This window comes from Schistocerca americana, chromosome 2, assembly GCF_021461395.2.
Source record: "Schistocerca americana isolate TAMUIC-IGC-003095 chromosome 2, iqSchAmer2.1, whole genome shotgun sequence".
Taxonomy (NCBI): domain Eukaryota; kingdom Metazoa; phylum Arthropoda; class Insecta; order Orthoptera; family Acrididae; genus Schistocerca; species Schistocerca americana.
The window spans coordinates 356614485-356636372 of record NC_060120.1 but is presented as its reverse complement, the minus strand read 5'-3'; the positions used below and the strand labels follow the sequence as shown (position 1 = coordinate 356636372).

Below are 21888 nucleotides of genomic sequence, written 5' to 3'. Positions count from 1 at the left end.
AAACTGACAGGGACCGTCGAACATTGCAAAGGGTGGTTGTAAAAAATCACATGAAATAAGTGGAAGAAATCGGTCGTGAGTTTCATAGTGCTACAGTCAGTCTAGCTAGCACAATGATTGAACGTGCAGAGTTAAAAAGAACCGGGTACAATGGACGAGCAACTACACATTTCTGTACTCAATGTTAAGCTACGCTTGAGGTGGCGTAAAAAGCAACTGCACTGGACAGTGGATGATTGGAGACGAGTGGTGACTCGCGCTATACTCCGTGGTAATCTGATGGAAAGAGCTGATTTGGCGAATGCCTGGAGAACGTCACCTGCCATCATGCGTAGAGACAAAGTACTGAGGAGGTAGTATTACTGTGTGGGTTTTCTTCGTGGTTACAGTTAGTATTCTTATTGCACTTAAGAAAACGCTGAATGCGGAAGGATCTGAACACATTTGCCAGCTTTGTGTACTGTGTACAGTAGAGAAACAGTTCAGAGACGAAGAGTGTACCAGCATCTCAGTGCACCTTGTCATAAATCAGCAACTGAGAGGCAGTGGTTTGTGGATGTTAACATTTCTGTTATGAATTGGCCTGTCCAGTGTCCCGACCTGAACCAAATGGAAGACTTTTGGGAAGACTTAGAACTTCGACTTCGCTCCAGGTCCCAGCACCTAACATCACTAGCTTCTCTGGTTTCCGCTAGTGAAGAAGAATGGGCTGCCATTGCTCCACAGACTTCAGACAGCTTACTAAAAGTGTATCCAACAGAGTTCAACCTGTCGTAAAGGAGATGGGGAGACACACTCTATATTAATGTCCACTAATTGATGTCCGGATACTATTGATCAGATAGTATATTTACTCTGGAGTGAACGTACCTGGGCTCAGAATTTTGTGCGACTTTTGCATGTTAATCATATCAGATCTTCTTGTGGTGTAAATGGATGAACTCTTAACACCTTGCAGAGCAAATAAGTGTTATCTCTTACGATCTAACACGTTGTCCGAACTCAGTGACAAGCCTGCAGATGTTGATGTGGATTAACTGCACTGAGTGTGTTTATACGAGAAACACTTGGTTCTCAATGACTCGTTACAGAGTGATATTTTAATCTGAATTTTAAAATCTTCCCTGCGAATTAAATGTTCGAACAAATTTCGAGCTTGCAGCCGGTCGTCGTTTAATTCATCAGACGATATTTCGAATGGGCACCTGCCAGACGTCTTTAAATGAGCCATCGAAGACCGACGAAGATCTACTCTTTTCCGCCCCATATAGCTCGTTGTGAGAATTCTGCGCATGAGTCACATTCACGGTGAGAGGCGGACCACACTTCCCGGCGGCAGTACCCTCGCTGCGGGAACCGCGGAACTCAGCTGTTCTTTGCGTATCGCTCGCCGCGGCCGTTAGCGCACTCTGCCGCCTTCGATTACAACAAATCGTGCAGATGATGGTGTTCCAAGCACTGTCTAACTGGTAGCCGCTATCACGGTTTATCAGATTTTCTGCCAGGCGTATTTCCACGGATACTTTAATAACGGAGTCCCAGAAAGATATTGTCCAGCGGAAAAGTGTTCGGCAGTAGCAGACTTGCTTCGCTGCAAAAGGCGAGTGTAACGTTGATGTTCAGTGCAGCGTTCTTTTACAATGTGTGTGGTCTGTCCTATGTACGCCGTACCACACTGACACCGATCCCAAGAGGTTTGAAATCTTAGATGGTGGACAAAAAATCACTTGCACCAGAAATTTACAGAGGTTTCTTGCTATTTTATACGAAATGTGGCAAACCATTTTATGGAGGATTTCCAGAAGAGAGCGCTTGGATCAGGTGCTCTTAAACCAACAGTACTTTTGGAGGTATGTGGACGATACTTTCATAGTGTGGCCTCATAGAGAAGATAAATTGATGGAGTTGCTTCACCACCTTAACTCCATTGATAACAACATTCGGTTCTCTATGGAAACAGAGAGAGATGGTTGTCTGCCTTTCTTGGATGTCTTGGTTAGACGAAAGAGTGATGGCTCTCTGGGTATTCAGTTTATCGTAAGCCCACTCACACTGATTTGTATTTTCAAGCATCAAGTTGACATCACCCTTCGCAAACTATGAGCGTTCTTAAAACTCTCGTACACAGAGCTCATACTGTCTCAGATCTAGATAGCTTGCCTAAAGAGCTCGCCCACCTAAAGACAGTTTTCAGAAAAAATGTGCATCCCGCCCAGCAGATTTATAGGGCACCTTTATACACTCGTGTTCAAAAACACATAACAACTTGAACGATTAGAATAGTAAGTTCATAGCCACAGGACATGTACATTAGTATGCCCTGCAGAAATGATTAGGATTTCAGTCACGTCTCTTCAGCATGTGTCCTGTTGCCTAGTAGGGGCAGCGCCCACCATGGGCACTAATAACTTGTTCCATGCGTGATGACATCGATGCGTATAAGACGCGAATGGCGTCCTTGATATAGCCACCCATGCTGCATTCACCTGATTCCAAAGTTCATCTGTGGTGGTGGACATTGGGTCACAGCGCTGCACTCGTCTTTTCACCACACCCCACATATTTTCGATTGACGACAAGTCTGGTGATCTGACGGGGCAGACCAAAAGGCTGACATCCTGTGACACCAAGTAGGGACGCGTTCGTGCAGCAACATGTGGCGTTGTGCAGAAAGGGCACGGCTATGGACCGTAGGATGCCATTCATGAAGGTCACACTGGTCGCAGCGCCCTGGACTCGCATCAGCTGTTATTTGTGGTTGTACCCAATAGCACCCCACACCATAACGCCTTGAGTTAGCGCTGCATGTCTTGTGCGAATGCACTCACTGTGACGCCGCACCCTGCCTGCGTCGAACCAAAATGCGGCCATCACTTTCAAACAAACAGAACCTGAATTTGTCCAAAAACATTATCTAATGCCCTTCCTGCCCCAGTGACATCATTCCATATACCGTTGCCGTCTAACATGTTTCTGCACATTCGTCAAAGGCAGGCGGAGAAGTGGACGACGTGCGCGTAACGCATGCCGTAATAAACCGCGATGGATTGTCACCCCCGATAGTGTACGATGTGTTACATTGTTCCACTCTTGCGCCAGAGCCGAGCACGCAGATCTATCTTGCAATGCCATTCGGATGAAATGCCCATCTTCTCGTGGGGTAGTCTGAGTGGTGCGACTTGACCTATCTCGTCACATCCTACGGCCTTCCGTGAACCATTCGGCACACACACGTTGCACTGCCGAATATCTCCGTCCAACACGAGCAGCAATTTACCACGTGGATGCATATCAGCCTCTTACGGCAGCAACGCGCCATCTTTCAAACACACTGATCTGACGGTACGGTTCTCTCATACGTCTGCGAGACATTCTGAACGTCTTCTCAAGTCACACTGATCCATTACCTTCGGCTTACAACGTCAACGAGAGCCGCAGTCACATTTTAGCGGTAGGTGGTGTTGCGCCACAATATCGATGTTGATCTTGAACCTGCAGGGCCGACATGGTTCAATGCTAATGTACATGTCCTATGAATATCAACGTCCTATCTCTAGTCGTTCAAGGTGTTCTGTGTTTTCTGAACATGAGTTCTGTCCGAATGTTTATTAGAGAATCGTTTAAAAATCTGAAGTAAATCGGTCAAGTACTTTTCAAGATTTTTGATAACGTTAAATAACGACTTGTCTTTGTATAGTAGTTGCATACCGATTACAGGCCACTGATGATATTTTATATCAATAAATGAAATGCATATGGTGATATAAACACGTACATTCTTGTGGTAGCACAAATGGATTTCAAAACGCCTACTGACACTGTGACATCACAAATGAAGAACTTCCCAACTTCTTTGCCACACGCTTGGCGTCATGTGCTGCGCACTATATTGCAGAAGCGTAGGTGGCTCCTCCTGGCTTAATCCGATTTGCTTCATTACGGCTCTGCACTCACAGCAAAAAGCTACAGTGAAAAGCTGGGCTCATGGGTGGTTGTTCTTCAGCGCAAAGTTAGAACACCTTGATAAATTACTTTTTTCCTAAACAGCGTTTCTTCTACATTGCCGTACCTAGTGTGGCACAGTAATTTTCTGCTCCACAAAAATCACCCGTTGCGTTTCTTTTTTCTAGGGTGAGTTTCTCATCGATAGCCTCACATACATAAAAGAGGAAGATGGTGACATAGGCCCAGGGGAATGAGAGTTAAGTTAGACCGAGCAGGGTGGTGGGTTTATAAATTTTCCCAATTCCGGAAACTAACATCCACCCACGATATCAGAAAATTACCTGCTAGGAAACAGCTTTTTCTAAATGATAAGTGGAACGGACAACAAAGTTCGATGTACCAGATTTCTCCTAGCTGTCCAATTAATTCACGCGACCTGTAATAAATGGGTTGTCTTTCTTAAAGATGTAAACACGGGCCATCTTGTCAAGAGTCAGTCCAAGAGAAAATGTCGTTTTCAAAAATTTAAAAAAAAATAATAGTTTTATTTTATCTGTTTTTGAAAGGTCTTCAGTTTTCGTTCTTTAATTTGCTACATACTTGCTGCCTTACGTAAAAGAGGCAAAGGGAAAATATGTCAAATTGTTGATGAATGCCCTTAACGGAGGTCCGTTGCGGGATTTTTGAGCATATTCAAGAGAGAAAAGTTCCTGTCCACAATGACAGAGGTAGAAGTAACTGCTTGTTTGAAACACAGTTCGTCGCTCTTCTTACAGACGATATCCAGCTAACCGTGGATGCAGGCCAATTGATAACTTCTCTGTTCCAATATGTCCAGAAAGAACTCAGTACTGTACCGCACTATAGTCAGAAAAGAAAGGTCTGACAGTACGGAATATGTTTGTGAGTAGTGCGAAGACTTTCTGACTAATAGTTCACAGTATGTCGTCCTGGAGGGCAAGTGTTCTTCGGAGTCTTCAGGGAAGTTTGGTGGGAACATTCCCACTTCCCGCGCATATAAACGATCTTTCGGACGTCTTGCTGTTTGATGATGAATTGTTGTGTACGAGAATTGAGTATCGTTGTGTGACCGCAGGGGGATTCAGGATGACTTAGACATCACTTCTGTATGGTGCCATGGATGGCAACTTGCTTTAATCTGGACAGGTTGTAGTTAATATGAATGGATAGAGGAAACCTAATTTTTATATATAAAAATACAGCCTGCGTATGTTTCTGCTCGCAAAACTCGGAAAGTATTCGTTCGATTGAGCTGAAATTTGCACACAACATTGCATTCGAAAACGTGTGTGTTTCTATACTCCCATAATTTCAGTATATATAATACATGAATAAATATGTCAAATTGTTGATGAATGCCCTTAACGGAGGTCCGTTGCGGGATTTTTGAGCATATTCAAGAGAGAAAAGTTCCTGTCCACAATGACAGAGGTAGAAGTAACTGCTTGTTTGAAACACAGTTAGACGCATGCAGGCTATACACTGATCAGCCAGAACACTATGACCACCGACCTACTATCGATATATTCATGGAAGCCTTTGAAGCAACGGCCCTCGGTTCAGCTCCTTTACGCCCACGTTGCTGGTTCAGATACGTGGACGACACGTTCGCTATATGGCCCCATGGTGAAACGGAGCTACACAAGTTTCACGAATATTTGAACAATATGCACGGGAAGATACAGCTCACGCTGGAGCTAGAAAAGAATGGTACTATCCTATTTCTAGACGTCGAAGTGTACAGGAGAACGGAGGGCACACTGGGGCACACAGTATATCGCAAGCATACACATACAGACAGGTATCTTCACGCCCAATCCTACCACCATCCAGCGCAGAAGAACTCTGTCATCCGCTCTTTGGCAATCCGTGCCCAGCGCCTAAGTGATGCTCAAAACATCACTCCTGATCTTAAAAGGTTACGCACAACGTTTCTAACCAATGGCTACAGCCATAAGTCGATAAGCACAGCCTTGTCGACGAACACAAGCAAGAAAGATAAGCAAGAAATAGACAAACTGCAGCCAACAGTGGGCTTACCTTATCTGAAAAACGTTACTGACCGAATAGGCAAACATCTTCGCCGCGTTGGGGTGCAGCCTGTCTTATATAGTGGTCGTAGGATCCAGGACGTGCTAGGCTCCACTAAGGACAAGGTGAAGGTGGATGAATTACACACTGCAGGCGTTTGCTAGGTGGAATGCGAATGTGGAGAGGCATACATCGGCGAGACTGGTAGGCCAATAGCAATGCGCATTCCGGAACACGAGCGTTATATTCGTCTTGGGCAACACAACAAATCCGCAGTGGCAGAACACCACCAAGACTGCGGAAAAGAAATAAAATTCAGCGAAGCCTGTGTGTTGGCCAAGCAGCCAATTGTGTGTTGGCCAAGCAGCCAATTACGACGAAACGCAAAGTCAGAGAGGCCATCGAAATACAGGGTGATTCAAAAAGAATACCACAACTTTAGGAATTTAAAACTCTGCAACGACAAAAGGCAGAGCTAAGCTCTATCTGTCGGCGAATTAAGGGAGCTATAAAGTTTCATTTAGTTGTACATTTATTCGCCATTTCAGCCAATAAAGTTTTTGGTCCCTTTTTCTTCGAAGGTGCTACTGTAACTGGACTACAGTATCTGGAGATGTTAGAGAATTGGCTGTTCCCTCAGCTCGAACAAGAAGCACAACAATTCATATTTCAGCAGGATGGAGCGCCACCACATTGGCACTTATCTGTCCGTAACTACCTGAACGTCAACTACCCGAGGCGATGGATCGGCCGCCAGGCAGCCCGTGACAGAGCACTTCATCACTGGCCTCCAAGAAGCCCTGATCTTACCCCCTGCGATTTTTTCTTATGGGGGTATGTTAAGGATATGGTGTTTCGGCCACCTCTCCCAGCCACCATTGATGATTTGAAACGAGAAATAACAGCAGCTATCCAAACTGTTACGCCTGATATGCTACAGAGAGTGTGGAACGAGTTGGAGTATCGGGTTGATATTGCTCGTGTGTCTGGAGGGGGCCATATTGAACATCTCTGAACTTGTTTTTGAGTGAAAAAAAAAAACCTTTTTAAATACTCTTTGTAATGATGTATAACAGAAGGTTATATTATGTTTCTTTCATTAAATACACATTTTTAAAGTTGTGGTATTCTTTTTGAATCACCCTGTACTTAGACACCCTAACAACATGAACAGGGAGGATGGACTCAGGCTTGCCCCATCTTGGCTGCCAGCAATCAGTGGCCAACACACCGCACTGTCAACACGAGACACGAGCACTACCGGCGAGTAACCGCCGCCGCGCGGCCGACGTCCAGCAGTTGGTAAACAGCAGCTAACTTCTCATTCGACGGTGACCACCAATCATGGTACATAACACAAGAGCCAATAGACAACAGAGGTCACGTTCTCCCTCCACCGCAATAACCTATTAAAAATAAAGTTCCCTCGCCTTCTTCCTTGAGTGCCCAATGAAACTAATTACCTTTTTAAAATTATGACATAATGGCATGCGCAGTGAACACTAACAACAAAATATAAAGGACACTGCATAGCTAGAACGCACCATTAGACCCAGAAGGAGACCACTGCAATCGTGGCCGAAACGTTGGTTTTTCTCTAGCAGCGGTAGTTTTTACATTATGAAGCGGTACCAAAACCAGAAAACTTTTATGTCGACTCGTCACGTACTCTAACGGCTATAACCAGCGAGTATATAGGGAGCAGATTCTTTGTCAAAAGTTGAGTGGAACAAACAACCTCTACTGAAGCGACACGTGTCGCAATGAAGCCTAGTTGCAAAATACAGGAGATGATTTTTAGAAACAAATTAAGAATGATAATTTCGTTGGCTGGGCGACCTATACAGCTTTACGACACTAGCTATTGTGGGAAATACACAGCGCGTGTCTGAGCATAATTCCATATTAAGTATTACAGTACTTCAGTGGTCTGTAAGACCTTCCACTGTTGTGACTATAAATCAGGTGTCGCATCTCTTGCTACTGGTTAAATGCCCTTAATACATATTGTGTTCCAAACACTGAACAGCTTAATGTTGAAAATCGTAACAAATTGTACCAATTTTGCAAATGTTATGTTAGTATTCTTGTAGGTGTATTTAATTTCATTTTCTTTCTATAGGATCATTGCAACCAGTCCCATCACTCTTAAAGCTGTTCTCACAAGTTCAGAAGATACACAATTTTTTGATAAATGCTTTCAGGTTCTGAAGGAGGTCATGATTATATATACTTTCAACGAGAGTTCCCCTTATGTCCTCAATCCTAGGAGTACCGTGCAACCATTTTGAAGGATAGAATGTCGATGCTAACAGAATGTGTGGAATTAACTTACCCTAACAGCAGTGAGTCAGTTACTGATTTTGTACAAGGCACTTTTTTATGATCATTTGCTACTCTGAGCCTCTAATAATTACACTTCTGTTATGAAAATATAACAAAACTTTCGAGCTCTTAGTAACTTCTGTGGTAAGTACATCAGTTAAAGAAGTGGTTGCAATACTGAACCCTGTGAAACGCTGCATATTCAAATGCCTCGCTCACATTTAAGCTTCTTTCCTGTTATATGGTAGTTTAAATCTACTTATAAGTTTGTCGGGTGGCATTTGCTGCAGTAATTATATTAATATTCATTTATAAACTAGTAAACTAAATGTCTCTTCCCGATGTCACAGCAAAAAAGATATTTAGTGTATGAACTAATATTTAAATCGACTCCTTGCTTCAGACACACAAATAACATTTTCATTGCTTCTTGTGCGTACAGCTGCGTCACGTTATACGAACAGTTTCTAGTATTGCCGATTAAAACTGTTAATACAGTCTTGCAATGAATGTTATTGACTTTCGTTCGTTAATTTCTGTTTCAGGGAGGTTTGTGAACAGATCAGAAACTTCTCAACAAAGCCACCCTTCTGTGTACCATACCACCACTCCGTGTTCAGAAGTATATCGGTGAGTACTTTGAAAATCATTTACGAATGCAGAAACAAAAATGCACCAACAGCAACAGTAGCTTATCTCTTAGACCTTAAAATTATTAATTCATCAGAGAATACATTCCGTGTTAGTCAGTGACATAGCCGAGTTGATAGATTCTTACCACCAGAAAGTGTGAATGATCGTTTTCTCATGCGGATCAGATGCATCGAATATTCTGAAACGTATTCCAACAAGAGGACATTTTAAAAATAGTTTGCTAACCATGTCAGAAACCAACAGTAATTGGTAACACAATACAATGACAAATATCGGCTACGTGAAGAAAACTGCGTTACTAATTTGGAAAACCTAATTTTAAGCACCAGGAAATAAAAGATTTGGACACATCAAGTTCTTAAAAGATACGCGTAAGCTGTGAACCCATTGCGCGGCAGTTGCTGGGAACGAAATTCAAAGCATAATAATGCAAATGATTAAATATCAATATTAGATAGTCAACCAAAAAGTAACGAAGTAAGTGAAATTTAGTACTTCGCTTGTCACAGCTTTTCCGAAAACGCAAATCCGCTGGGCATGAAGTAGTCTGAGTGGCAAATCGGTATTGCTGGAGAAGGAACGAAGTTGTAGACTCACAGAGAAAACGGTGAAGCCGTGACGTTACGTACACAGAGCTTACTGTACGTTTTTAGCTTTGCGAGACCGGAGTCGGTTTCAGGAAAATTCTCCTGGGTGGCATGCACAGTCACCCTGATTACCGCAGTAAGAAGTACATTCGAAACGTTGAAATATTTAACACAATGACGTGTCAACACATCCGCAAGAATGTTACTGACAGCTGCACATCGCTTTCATTCACTGCAGTGAACTACATATGTTTTTACAGTAATGTGAAAAATGCATTACCTCACTTCAATAATCTTACAATACACTTTTCTGGCTCTAGTATTCATGGTGTTGTGCTTAGTACAAAGATTAGTAGATTCTTGCTCATTATTAGTACTTAATATCCTTTCTTAACTCACCGACAGATAATTCAGAATAAATTAATTAGAAGAATAGAAAACACAAGTATTATTTTATTGTCCGTGAATTCTCTCCTTAGAATACTTGTATATTAATGTTTTGTCGCTGGGAAACCAGTGAATGTCCAGGTCATACTGATCGACTGCCAGCTGTCTTCCACTTTTTCCACAAAGGCTCACGGGATCATTATGTTGCTGAACGTAACACTTACGTGGTTTTTTCTGGATACTTATAACTTGTCGCCATAAGGTTGATGAAACACGACTGTGTCTGGAAGCAGCTACGTGAACAGGTTGAAAGTCGCGCTGAACCGAAAAGACTGACCCAGTACGGTTATCGAGATTTAAATTTTTCAGTGTTTACATCTCATAAGCGAAAGGCTCCATCTCTAAGGACCTTGTCGTCGACAGGATGTTAAACCCTGATCTTCCCTTCTTCCAGCCTCTCTCCCTTCTTTTTCTAACATACTTGTTAGAAGCCGAGTAATCCTTGTCAGTAAATGCATTCTTCCTACACAGTGGCTCATATAACCGACTGTGTGCTCTGTACCGACACACTGTGTAACAAAAAAAAAGTGAAGCACCCGGATGGGGAGAAGGAAACGAAATGACACTTCACCGGTTGAGAGGTACATGTTGTTATTTCAGTGATTAAAGTGCTGAGTCAGATTTACAGCAGAACTGGCAGTATGTGCCCATTGATCATTATGACATTGCAGCCCCTCTGGTCGGGATAGATACATTGATTCAGTTGGAAAGGGCGTCATAAAGCCGTTGTATCCTCTCCTGGCGTAAGCTGGCCCCTAATGATTGCAAATGGTGCTTCATATCCTGAATACTGGCACTGTCCGAGTTAGTCCACACATCTATCAGGGAAAGGCGTGGTGAATTTGCTGATCATGGGAGGACCTCAGCATCACACCAGCAGTTCATAAAGACACATACCATTTGTGAACGAGCATTATCTTGATGAAAGATGCCACCACGATGCTGTCGCATGAACAGGAACACATGATGGCCCAGGATGTCCGTGATGTACCGCTGTGCCAAGATAATTCCCTCATTCACTATCGGCCGTGACCTGAAGTCATACGAGATGGCTTTCCCCACCATGACGCCAGGTATAGCATCACTGTGCCTCTTCAAAACACTGGAACAAAGGGCCCTCTCCCCCATATCGCCTCCATACTAGCCGGCGATGGTCATCTAGTGCAGAATCGCGGATCATCGATGAACACAATCTGCGACATGTATGTTTTTGGACAGGGTCCGCCTTTAGCAAAACACATTTTTTGTTTTTTAACTCAAACATGTTTCACTGCAGTTGCAGCATCTTCAGTGGGCTTTTATTTTCCATCTGTTAAAGATAAAGAGTGTTCTTTGCTATTTGTATACATGTAGCTATTAGTTTTTAAATCCTGATTTCAGATATTTGAACAAACACATAAGTTACGAATTCCTACCTTTTTACCACATGGTGTAGTTTTTCTCATGTGTTGTGTTTCTACAGTGACCGTTTTTTTGCACAGTTTGTCATCTGCAACCACTTATACCTTAAAGTAGACAAATTGTTTGAGCCTAAATTACGATCTGAAAACTTGTTATTTCTAAGTCTGAAATTATTTAATTCTATGTGTGTGTCTATTTACATAATGTTTCACTTACATTTTCCTTTTAATCGTCTTCATCACTGTCAAACACTATATATTGAGTTGTCACTGTCACTGACACTTTAACTGTTTCACTGCTTCACCAGCTGCAAAAACAAACATGGCGGGCAGTGCAACAATTGAAGGTGTAAAAACAAGATGGCTGACAGTGGAACAGTTGAAGGTGGTGTTCATGGTGGTTGTTCTGAATCTTTCAGAGGTGTTTGTGATTTTTTTTTCTCTTTGTGTGTGTGTGTGTGTGTGTGTGTGTGTGTGTGTGTGTGTGTGTGTGTGTGTGTGTGTTTGTGAAAAGGGAGAGAGAGAGAGAGAGAGAGTGAGGGTGACAGTAGGTTTAGGGACTTTTTTTGTTTTTCCTGTTTTTGGATTGTGTGTGTGTGTGTGTGTGTGTGTGTGTGTGTGTGTGTGTGTGTGTGTGTGTGCGTGTGAAAAGGGGGAGAGAGAGAGAGAGAGAGAGAGAGAGAGAGAGAGAGAGAGAGAGACAGGGTGACAGTAGGTTTAGGGACTTTTTTTGTTTTCCTGTTTTTGGATTCTGTGTGTGTGTCTGTCTGTGTGTGTGTGTGTGTGTGTGTGTGTGTGTGTGTGTGTGCGTGTGTGTGTTTGTTGTTTGTTTGTTTGTTTTTGCAGCTGGTGAAGCAGTGAAACAGTTAAAGTGTCAGTGACAGTGACAACTCAATATATAGTGTTTGACAGTGATGAAGACGATTAAAAGGAAAATGTAAGTGAAACATTATGTCAATAGACACACACATAGAATTAAATAATTTCAGACATAGAAATAACAAGTTTTCAAATCGTAATTTTGGCTCAAACAATTTGTCTACTTTAAGGTATAAGTGGTTTCAGATTACAAACTGTGCAAAAAACGGTCACTGTAGAAACACAACACATCAGAAAAACCACACCATGTGGTAAAAAGGTATGAATTCGTAATTTATGTGTTTTTTCATATATCTGTAATCACGATTTAAAAACTAACAGCTACATGTATACAAATATCAAAGAACACTCTTTATCTTTAACAGATGGAAAATAAAAGCCCACTGAAGATGCTGCAACTGCAGTGAAACATGTTTGGGTTAAAAAACAAAAAATGTGTTTTCTAAAGGCGGACCCAGTCCAAAAATATACATATTGTTGAGGAAAACACGGAAGGAAAGAGCTTCAACCCCAAGATGATTACAATCTGCGACATTCAGCAGCAGTCTACGCTTCTCGGTAACGTCACCTCCAAACGCAGCTGTTTGTATTGTAGTGTTAAAAGCCACCTACACATGGTGCTGTGATAGCCTAGGCTGCCTGCTACCATTCTCCGATGAGACAGTGTTGCAGTAAGTCCATTACTCGTTCTCGGACGGCAAGCGCAACAGTGTAGGGGTTACGATTTGCTTGGTTCACAATATGGCGAACCTCCTGTGTGGTGATCAAGCATGGTCGACTGGAACCTTGAAGACGAGTACGCCTGTTTTCACTTTCACATGTGCAGTCCAACAATGGGCCACTGTCACATTTGAATACCCCACAAATCTGGAGATTGCACGATTCGACCAGCCGGCCATATGGAGACCCACAATAAGGCCGCTTTCAAATTCTGCCAGATGCTGATAACGCTGTCTCACAGGAGTACCCGGCATCTCTGTGTCTTACACAGTAATCACTCGACATCTGATACTATTGACGTCCTTTACATAGCCTACCAGGCTTCATAACAATGCTACACACAAACAACACCAATGCACTCTGGTGCCTTTCTACCTGTCACAGAGAGCTGCGACTCTAATCATTCACATACCCGCCTATAGTGTGTACGTGCACGAAGTTAGACTGACATCCGATCATGCCTTCTGGGTGCTTCACTTTCTTTGTCAGGCAGTGTACATTAGATCTACATCCCCCTGTTGAAATTAAAGCAATGTAGTCAGTATTTTTAATTCGCAGGTACCAATCGAAGCGGCGCATCTGTATGATGCTGTTATGATATACGCAAGAGCACTGACGGAAGTTTTTGCTGACGGTGAAAATCCAACGAACGGGACAGCTGTAATTGAAAGAATACGGGACAGATCATATCACTCTGTCAAAGGACATGATGTGAGTTTATCAAAGTATGTAACTATTTAAATCCTGACGCAGTGCACCATTAAGTCCATTTCAAGAAATAATTTTGACGAGCTGAAAACTAATCAGGCAAGGGAACATCAAATTCCTTTCCCTCTCCCTTTAGCGGGACGAGTTGACGTTAAATTTAAATAAATGTTCTTGAGCAACCGCACTTGAATTTATAGTTTTTCACTGTATTTACTTTTACAGTGTTGAATGATAGGTCTACCCTAAACAAAAAAAAATTATTTCATCACTGTTATGTCATCATAATCGTTTTTTACATTTTTTAAAACTGTTACGTTATCCGGTTTCATACTCTTATATATGGGTCGCTCTAAAGCTCTAAAATTCCCATTACAAACATGCAGGACTTGTAGAGGTGCCTGAGTACATAACGTTTTGAATAGGAGCCCATGTACGGAAACGTACCGTTTTCGTGCTATAACCATTTGAAAACATGTTGGTAATGCGATCACTTTTACAATCAATTTATTAGGCATGATCACTTGTCCTACAAATCCACTCATTAATAACCGAAGAAATAAAAAGGAAATTTAATTTTCACAAACACTGTTGTTTACAGTTAAACTGCTCTCATTGGAGCACCACAGTCAGGCCTGCTGACGTGCGTCTTTCTCAAAGCCGTTGCCAAAAGGGTACGCGACGGAGCCGGACGTTGTGGATAACGATCTTGATAAAGGCGACGAGCAAGTCTTCCTTTGCAATAAGCTTCCCTGTACAGAAGGATCAGGTCAGTGTATCCTGCAAACGTGAACCCCTCCATGTTGCTCTATCACTCAGAGACACGTGAATGGGGCTCGAACGAGGTCAGAGAGGTAGGATAGTCGTCAAATGTCATCAACCGATCCGACGTAAGCAGCCCCCACCATGACTACCCTGTTGCGTGCCTACCTAGCAAACACGTTTTCAAAGAGCAGTAGCATGGAAACAGTAAGTTTCTGTACGTGGTTTCCCATTCAAAATATTGTCTCCACGGTGCCCTCTATAAGTCCTGGATATATATATAAGGGAAGTTTTAGAGCACCCTGTAGAAGCTACTTCAGTGAAAAACGATAAACCTAGAAATCACTCATCACACCTCTCAATGTTGTAACTGGTAACATGAATACAGTATAAGAACGCGCAAATACAGGTACAAATAATGCAGTGGATTTGACAAACGTTAACAAATCTAGAATAAATAGTAACAGTTAACATTCCGAATAAGATTCAACATTAATTCTTTCAAGAACAAAATTCATTGTACAATGACACTCCACCGTATCCACTGGCATATTTCGTAAAAGTCATCATGAACAAAAAGTAACAGATTATTTACTAGTCACTGCACAATCATTTTATTGTTAAATTTTCATTGATCAAGACAAAGTTTAACATTTGACATGGAAAAATTTTAATGTAACAATTCATTTAAGCACCAAATTAATTTGCTACGAAATTCTAATCTAGACATTACAAAATTTGAAATTTATCTAAATGATGTCATGGCCAATGCCTCCACATTGTTTGCAGGTATACATAGACGTAAATGGAGACGCCGAGGGCAACTACACAGTGATGGCTCTGATGGAGGATGAATTGATGAATGGCACGTTAAGCGTCAGTATGCAGCCAGTTGGGTTCTTCCAGTACGCTCATGACAACGGTAACAGCATTACCGACTTGCCGGTGAGCCCGATGATTTTCAATTATTGTATCTTTTCTTGTTCACGTCAATATATCTGCATCCGAAGAAAGGTCGTTGTAGCACTCGGAAGGCGTTGGGCTAAAATCCCAGTACAGACATCCATAATTAGGTTTCCTGGATCACTTAAGTCACTTAACGCAAATACGGGACACTTCCTTTGAAAATAGCACGTCTGGTTTCCTTTCGCATCATTATAAAACCGCACCTGCGCACAATTCACAATGGACTCATCGTCGTTGGGATACAAAACTATGGACTGACTTCAGCAGGTCTGTCGTAAAACATTCAAAGAAATATACTAAAAATATAATTGCACTGGTCTATCGAAATTTTTAATATCGAAATTCACAGGAATGTAATGAATCTCCTTCTCTGAAATATTTTATTTCCTCCGTCTAAGACATACAGGTAAGACAAAATATATTTGACACTGTCTGCAGTTATAGTTCAATTCTTTTATCTTGGCGGTTCGCGCATGCCCGCCCAGACGCGGGACATTGTTGCGTTGCCAGTTGCACGCTCCAAGAGAAGCAGTGCCATAGTATAGTTCGCAAACTTACCTTTAGAGGGGGAGCGCGCAGTTTATGAAGTAAAGCCACCACGACCGCATTAACCCTTTCGCTGCTACAGAGGCGTGCTCCCCGCATTCCGCAATGTGCGTGATTTTGTCATCATTGCACTGCCCGCCTGTGCAGACACATGGTGTTTCGACTGCTTTGACACACTTTATCATTCGATTTCACAAAAACTATTTGGCCCAAAAATTTGATTTTTACTCATCTTCTTGACTGATACCTTCCCCCATAAATGACTTAATTTTGCTTCGGTGTTCAACGCAGTTATTGTGCAGCATTAGATGTAGTTAACCATTGCACGAAATTTTGAAGAGTTTGCAGAGGTAAAAGTCCATAGTGTATACTTTTCGTAGGGTTGATTTTAGTTGCCACTAGAAATTTCAAAAAATTACATTCAAACGAATAAAATTCATGAAGTAAGACACTTCGATATTGTTTTTAAATAACGAAAATAATAAGCACCGATCAAGGATTGAAACCTTTCGCTTAGCAGCCATACACTTTAACCATTACGCTAATCCAACTCGTCATTCAATATATCTCCCGGAGGACTTTAAAATATCATGCAAAATACCGACAAACACTGTTGGTATGATTATGAATTACTCACGTTTCGTCGAAGTACAATAGGAAATAAACAATTACCGCTGTTCTTTATTGCGAAAAAGCGGTTAGTGAGAATGATACAAACACCTTTCCTTGCTATCGCCTGAATTAGGAGGCTTATTGCTTGTTTGGTTTAATTAATTAATAGAATATGAAGCAATTGGTATAAAGAAAGCTTTTCCCAAACTTTCTATAAAAGAAAGTCTGCTATCAAGACATTGCTTTTGTTCAATTACTTTATTTATGACTGAACATTTCTAAAACTGAAGACTATCGCCTGAATTAGGAGGCTTATTGCTTGTTTAGTTTAATTAATTAATAGAATATGAAGCAATTGGTATAAAGAAAGCTTTTTCCAAACTTTCTATAAAAGAAAGTCTGCTATCAAGACATTGCTTTTGTTCAATTACTTTATTTATGACTGAACGTTTCTAAAACTGAAGACACTTGTCTGTGCTCTGCACTGCACTTGAGCTCTGGCAACGTCGTTCTCTGTTCATTGGCTGACTGTTTTGTGACGTCAGATGCGCAGAACGAACCTAAACTCGGCCGCCGTCATAAAGGACGCACACTTTAGTACGTATTGTTCGCAGATTAACAAAGAACTCCAATAGAAGAGTAAACACTGTTACATTTTTGCAGAATTTACATGTACAAAAATTAAGTGCGTTGTGTAGAAGAAATATGTACCGTAGCAAAAATCTCGGAGCACTGAAACTCTTAGTAGAAGAAAATGTTCTTAACTCCTTTTCGACATAAAACAGCGACGTAAAGAAGTGCCAAAATTAGTCAACAGACATATGTTGAAATCTTAATAACATATGAAACTGTAATAAAAAGAAAGTTGAAAGAGACAACAGTACCAGAAATGGACGCCATCCGTGTAATCGGATTAATTAGTATATATTTCGGAAACGATGTGTGCTCTTGTACCGTACAACAACAACGTATTTCGACTTTATAAATAAAGTTAAAATATCAAATAAAATGTGTAGGAAATCTAAAGAGCTTGTACTACAAGGTTAAGTACAGATGTCAACATTATAGTCCACCCGCACATAATATGGTCAAATATCCAAAAAGACTCGGTGTAACATGAACATCGTTTCGATCAAAGTAATTATTCTTGATTTTTGTAGATAAATAAGATGAGAACAACATTAATATTAACAGTTTACTGTCTCGTTCCCTATACGAAGCAGATATTGAGTTCTGACAAATCAAGTAATGAATTTTTAATTCTATATATATACAAAGTATGTGCGTTTTTAAAATTTAATTGTAATGGGTGTATTGTTTTCCGCAAAAACCTATAAATTTAATTAAAAAAGAGAATGGAAGCGTTGCTGGAAGTATTAATAATAAGGTTAGGGTGTCTAAGGTCCCTGCTCTTATCAACGAACTTACCTCAGAAACGGTGTTGCATTTGTTCAGCCAAGTCAGTTTTCTGAAGTAAGTACAATCTATCCTCCAAGCTACAAATTTATGTTTTTAAATAATCAAAAATTATCAAAAAAGTTTCAACTGCGTGTTAAAATTTACTCTGGTTTATTTGTGGCTACACAGTCAAGATGTCCACAATTTCAAGTTGGGAAACCCAGATCGGAATCAGGAATAAACAGTTTAAATAAAAGTACATGAGATCAATTATTATTATAATAAAAAAAACTGATTCCACACCGCTTTGATGTTTTCGCAGATTGTTCCACGATAGTATTTACATAGTGTTGAATCCAATTAAAATTGGAAATGCTTTAACAAGAAAACATTTTCAATTCAACATTTAGAAAAGTATTGCCTCACCATTCTTCTAAAAGGGAAATATGTGCCCATTCGCCAGATGAATTCTTCATTGTGCTCACAAAAGGCGGAAGCCAATTATAAATCAACAACCAGTCCACAACCTTCTTCTTACTGCATAGATATTTTAAACTAAACTGAATACAATCGCGTACATTAAGACGAAAAATAAGTAACGCGAGTTTTATTTGCAGCTGTACAAATGTATCATGCTGTGGCACCAAAAGTGTTCAAATGGTTCAAATGGCTCTGAGCACTATGGGACTCAACTTCTGAGGTCATCAGTCCCCTAGAACTTAGAACTACTTAAACGTAACTAACCTAAGGACATCACACACATCCATGCCCGAGGCAGGGTTCGAACCTGCGACCGTAGCGGTATCGCGGTTCCAGACTGTAGCGCCTAGAACCGCTCGGCCACTTCGGTCGGCGCTTGTTACTAAGCGCGCGAAGAAAACCAAGAAATTTCCATCGCGAGGTGGCGAGAGAGACATACACTATGGTGACAAAAGCAATGGGGTAGCGATATGCGAATATACAGGTGACGGTAATTTTACCTCAGGTGAATCATGTGAAAATGTTTCCGTAGTGATTATCGCCACACGACGGGAATTAACAGACTTTGAACGCGGAATGGTAGTTGGAGCTAGAAGCATGGGACATTCCAATTCGAAAATCGTTGGGGAATTCAATATTCCGAGATCCACAGTCTCAAGACTGTGCCGAGATTACCAGATTTCAGGCATTACCTCTCATGCAGAAAACGCCGTGGCCTACAGTCTTCACTTAACGACTGAGAACAGAGGTGTCTGCCTACAGTTCTCAGTGTTCACAGAAAAGCAGCAGTGCGTGAGATAGCCGCAGAAAACAATGTGGCACGTACGACGAACGTATCTATTAGGACAGTGCGGCGAAATTTGGGGTTAGTGGGCTATGGCAGGAAAATGGCGTTAGTGGGCTATGGCAGCAGACGATCGACTCGAATGCGCTAACCGCACGACATAGCCGGCAGCGCCTCTCCTGGGCTCGTAACCATATCGGTTGGACCCTAGACGACTGGAAAACCCTGGCTACCTCAGATGAGTCTCGATTTCAGTTGATAAGAGCTGATATTAGGGTTAGAGTATGGCCCAGACTCCACGAAACCCTGGACCCAAGTTGTCAAAAAGACACTGTGCAAGCTGGTGGTGACTCCATAATGGTTCGGGCTGTGTTTACATGGAACAGACTTGTGTCCTCTAGTCCAACTGAACAAGTCATTGACTGTAAATGGTTATGTTCAACTACTTGGACACCATTTCCAGCCATTCAGTCATTCAACGATGGAATTTTTGTAGATGAAAGTGCGCCATGTCGCCGGACCACAATTGTTCACGATTGGTTCGAAGACCATCCCGGACAGTTCGAGCAAATGATTTGGCCCGACATGAATCCTATCGAATATTTATGGAACATAATCGAGAGAGCAGTTCGAGCAGAAAATTCTCCACCAGCAACACCTTCTCAATTATGAAGGGCAGTAGAGGCAACATGGCTCAGAATTTCTATAGGTGTCTTCCAACGACTTGTTAAGCCCACACCACGAAGAGTTGCTGCGCTACACGCTTAACGACAGGATATTAGGAGGTATCCCATGACGATTGTCATCTCAATGTAGAACACTGTTGAGCACACACTGTTGACGCACACAATTAAAGAAACAATATGAAAACCTTAAAATGGAGTTAGATGCCTTTCGGATTGGTGGCAGAGACCTCCACTTCACTGAGCTTAGGGAACAAGCCTAAAGAGAATGCTTGCTTATCACTACATCGTGGAGTGGGCAATGAAACTAAGCGACGTGGGAAAACTAATGACATATTGTGAATGACTCTAAGAGTTAGTTGTCGATAAAGATGATTTATTACGATAAACCTTACGTTCGAAAGTGTCGTGTCTACAAATAGAAGGTATAGTGGTCGGACTTTAGTAAATCCGTTTTCATCAACAGAATAGAGGCCATAAATGAGGACCAGCAATCAGCTGGACGCTTGTGAACAAACATTATGTTACTTCCACCACGCAATAGATAGCATGTTTTCTCCAGGATTTGATTGTGTGAGTAGAGTTACTGTCTACTCGCTCGACAAATCTGTCGGCAACAACGTTGTTTGTGTGAGGTGTTCTGCATGGATTCTTGTGTTTGGTGAAATCTGACTCGATGAGCTCAAGTGAAATATTTGAGGATACGTTCTTTACATAATACAGAAAGCCGCGTTTTCTACTGACAGAATCAGGTAACCGTTTTGAATAATGCAGGTAATGAATCACTGAATACATGTCTTGAAGTATGTAATGTCGATTGTTTACTTCGATAATTCCATCTTTGAAAGAATTATCTACGTCTCATATTACAAGAGGATAATTCTGCAATTGTAAATTTATTACCAAGCGCAATTATCGTTACCGCCGCTTCTCATTACTAACACTTTCGCTTGCATTACTTGCCCTTGTGAGTCTGGGTCCCTTGTACGAGTATCAATATAAGTCGAGATCTGTCACATTTCCATAGTGCTTTGTCACATTGTTGGAAGTTAAATGTTTCAGCCATCGCCAACGGTCAAGTTTGTCAATTCCTGTACCTGACTTTGAAGGCCAAACCCGAAATCGGAACCAGATATTTTCCAGGTAATAATGCTCAGGATATGCCACTTTATCCAGCATGCTAAAAGAAGTAAAATATGATCCAATTGCAACTAGTGAAAAATTTAAACTTCAAACTGAGTGAAGAGAATTAGAGGTTAAGAAACTGCACCACTGCATTTTTTCCCCGACTCAAGTCATCGGAGCTGGGCTTCATACAGATTCGATTATTTCCAGTCAAATCCCAGCGAGCTAGGAGTGGGGCAAATGTGTTCCCAGCCACGAACTGATATTCACTCTGACCCTAATCTTTTAAATATTTAAGGATTCCTTAAATTATCCCACGAAATTTGTGATGATCCTACCACAAAGTCAAAACCTGTTACTTCCTCTATACTTGTACAGCTGAAAAAATAATTCAACTCTAATTTCAGTAAGTTCTCTGTATCTTACAGTATCCTTTTTCCCTCCTTTTCTTTTATTTACTAGTTTTATTGAATATTTATTTCCTTCAGTTGAATGTCTTTGGATTTAGCCCCATGCAAAAGTTGTTCTTGATGATTAATAACCTTATCGCCTACTTTATGGGACAATGAATATTAAAAATATTTAATTTTTACGTCGGTCTTCTGTAGATGGGATGCTGGTAACATAAAGAGCCTTTGAGATTAATAGAGGTCAAAAGAAACGAAGTATACGGGCGGCGTTCAGTAAGTAATGTAACACATTTTTTTTCTGTAAGCAGTTTGGCTTTATCAAGATTCCTACACACCATATTATTCTCCACTCTTTTGGCTGCTACAAAACCCTATTTTTCGACATAATCTCCAATTCAATGCGACGGT

General features: G+C 41.3%; 1 protein-coding gene across 1 annotated transcript in view; it reads left to right on the top strand.

The window, feature by feature from the left end:
- The window catches only part of LOC124594011 (guanylate cyclase 32E-like), a 491656-nt gene that overhangs the window by 80482 nt on the left and 389286 nt on the right, over nt 1-21888 (top strand). Inside the window, exons 6-8 of the mRNA XM_047132363.1 lie at nt 8868-8952; nt 13568-13720; nt 15266-15421. Coding sequence (XP_046988319.1) covers nt 8868-8952; nt 13568-13720; nt 15266-15421 — 394 coding nt within the window. The remainder of the gene's footprint in view (nt 1-8867; nt 8953-13567; nt 13721-15265; nt 15422-21888) is intronic.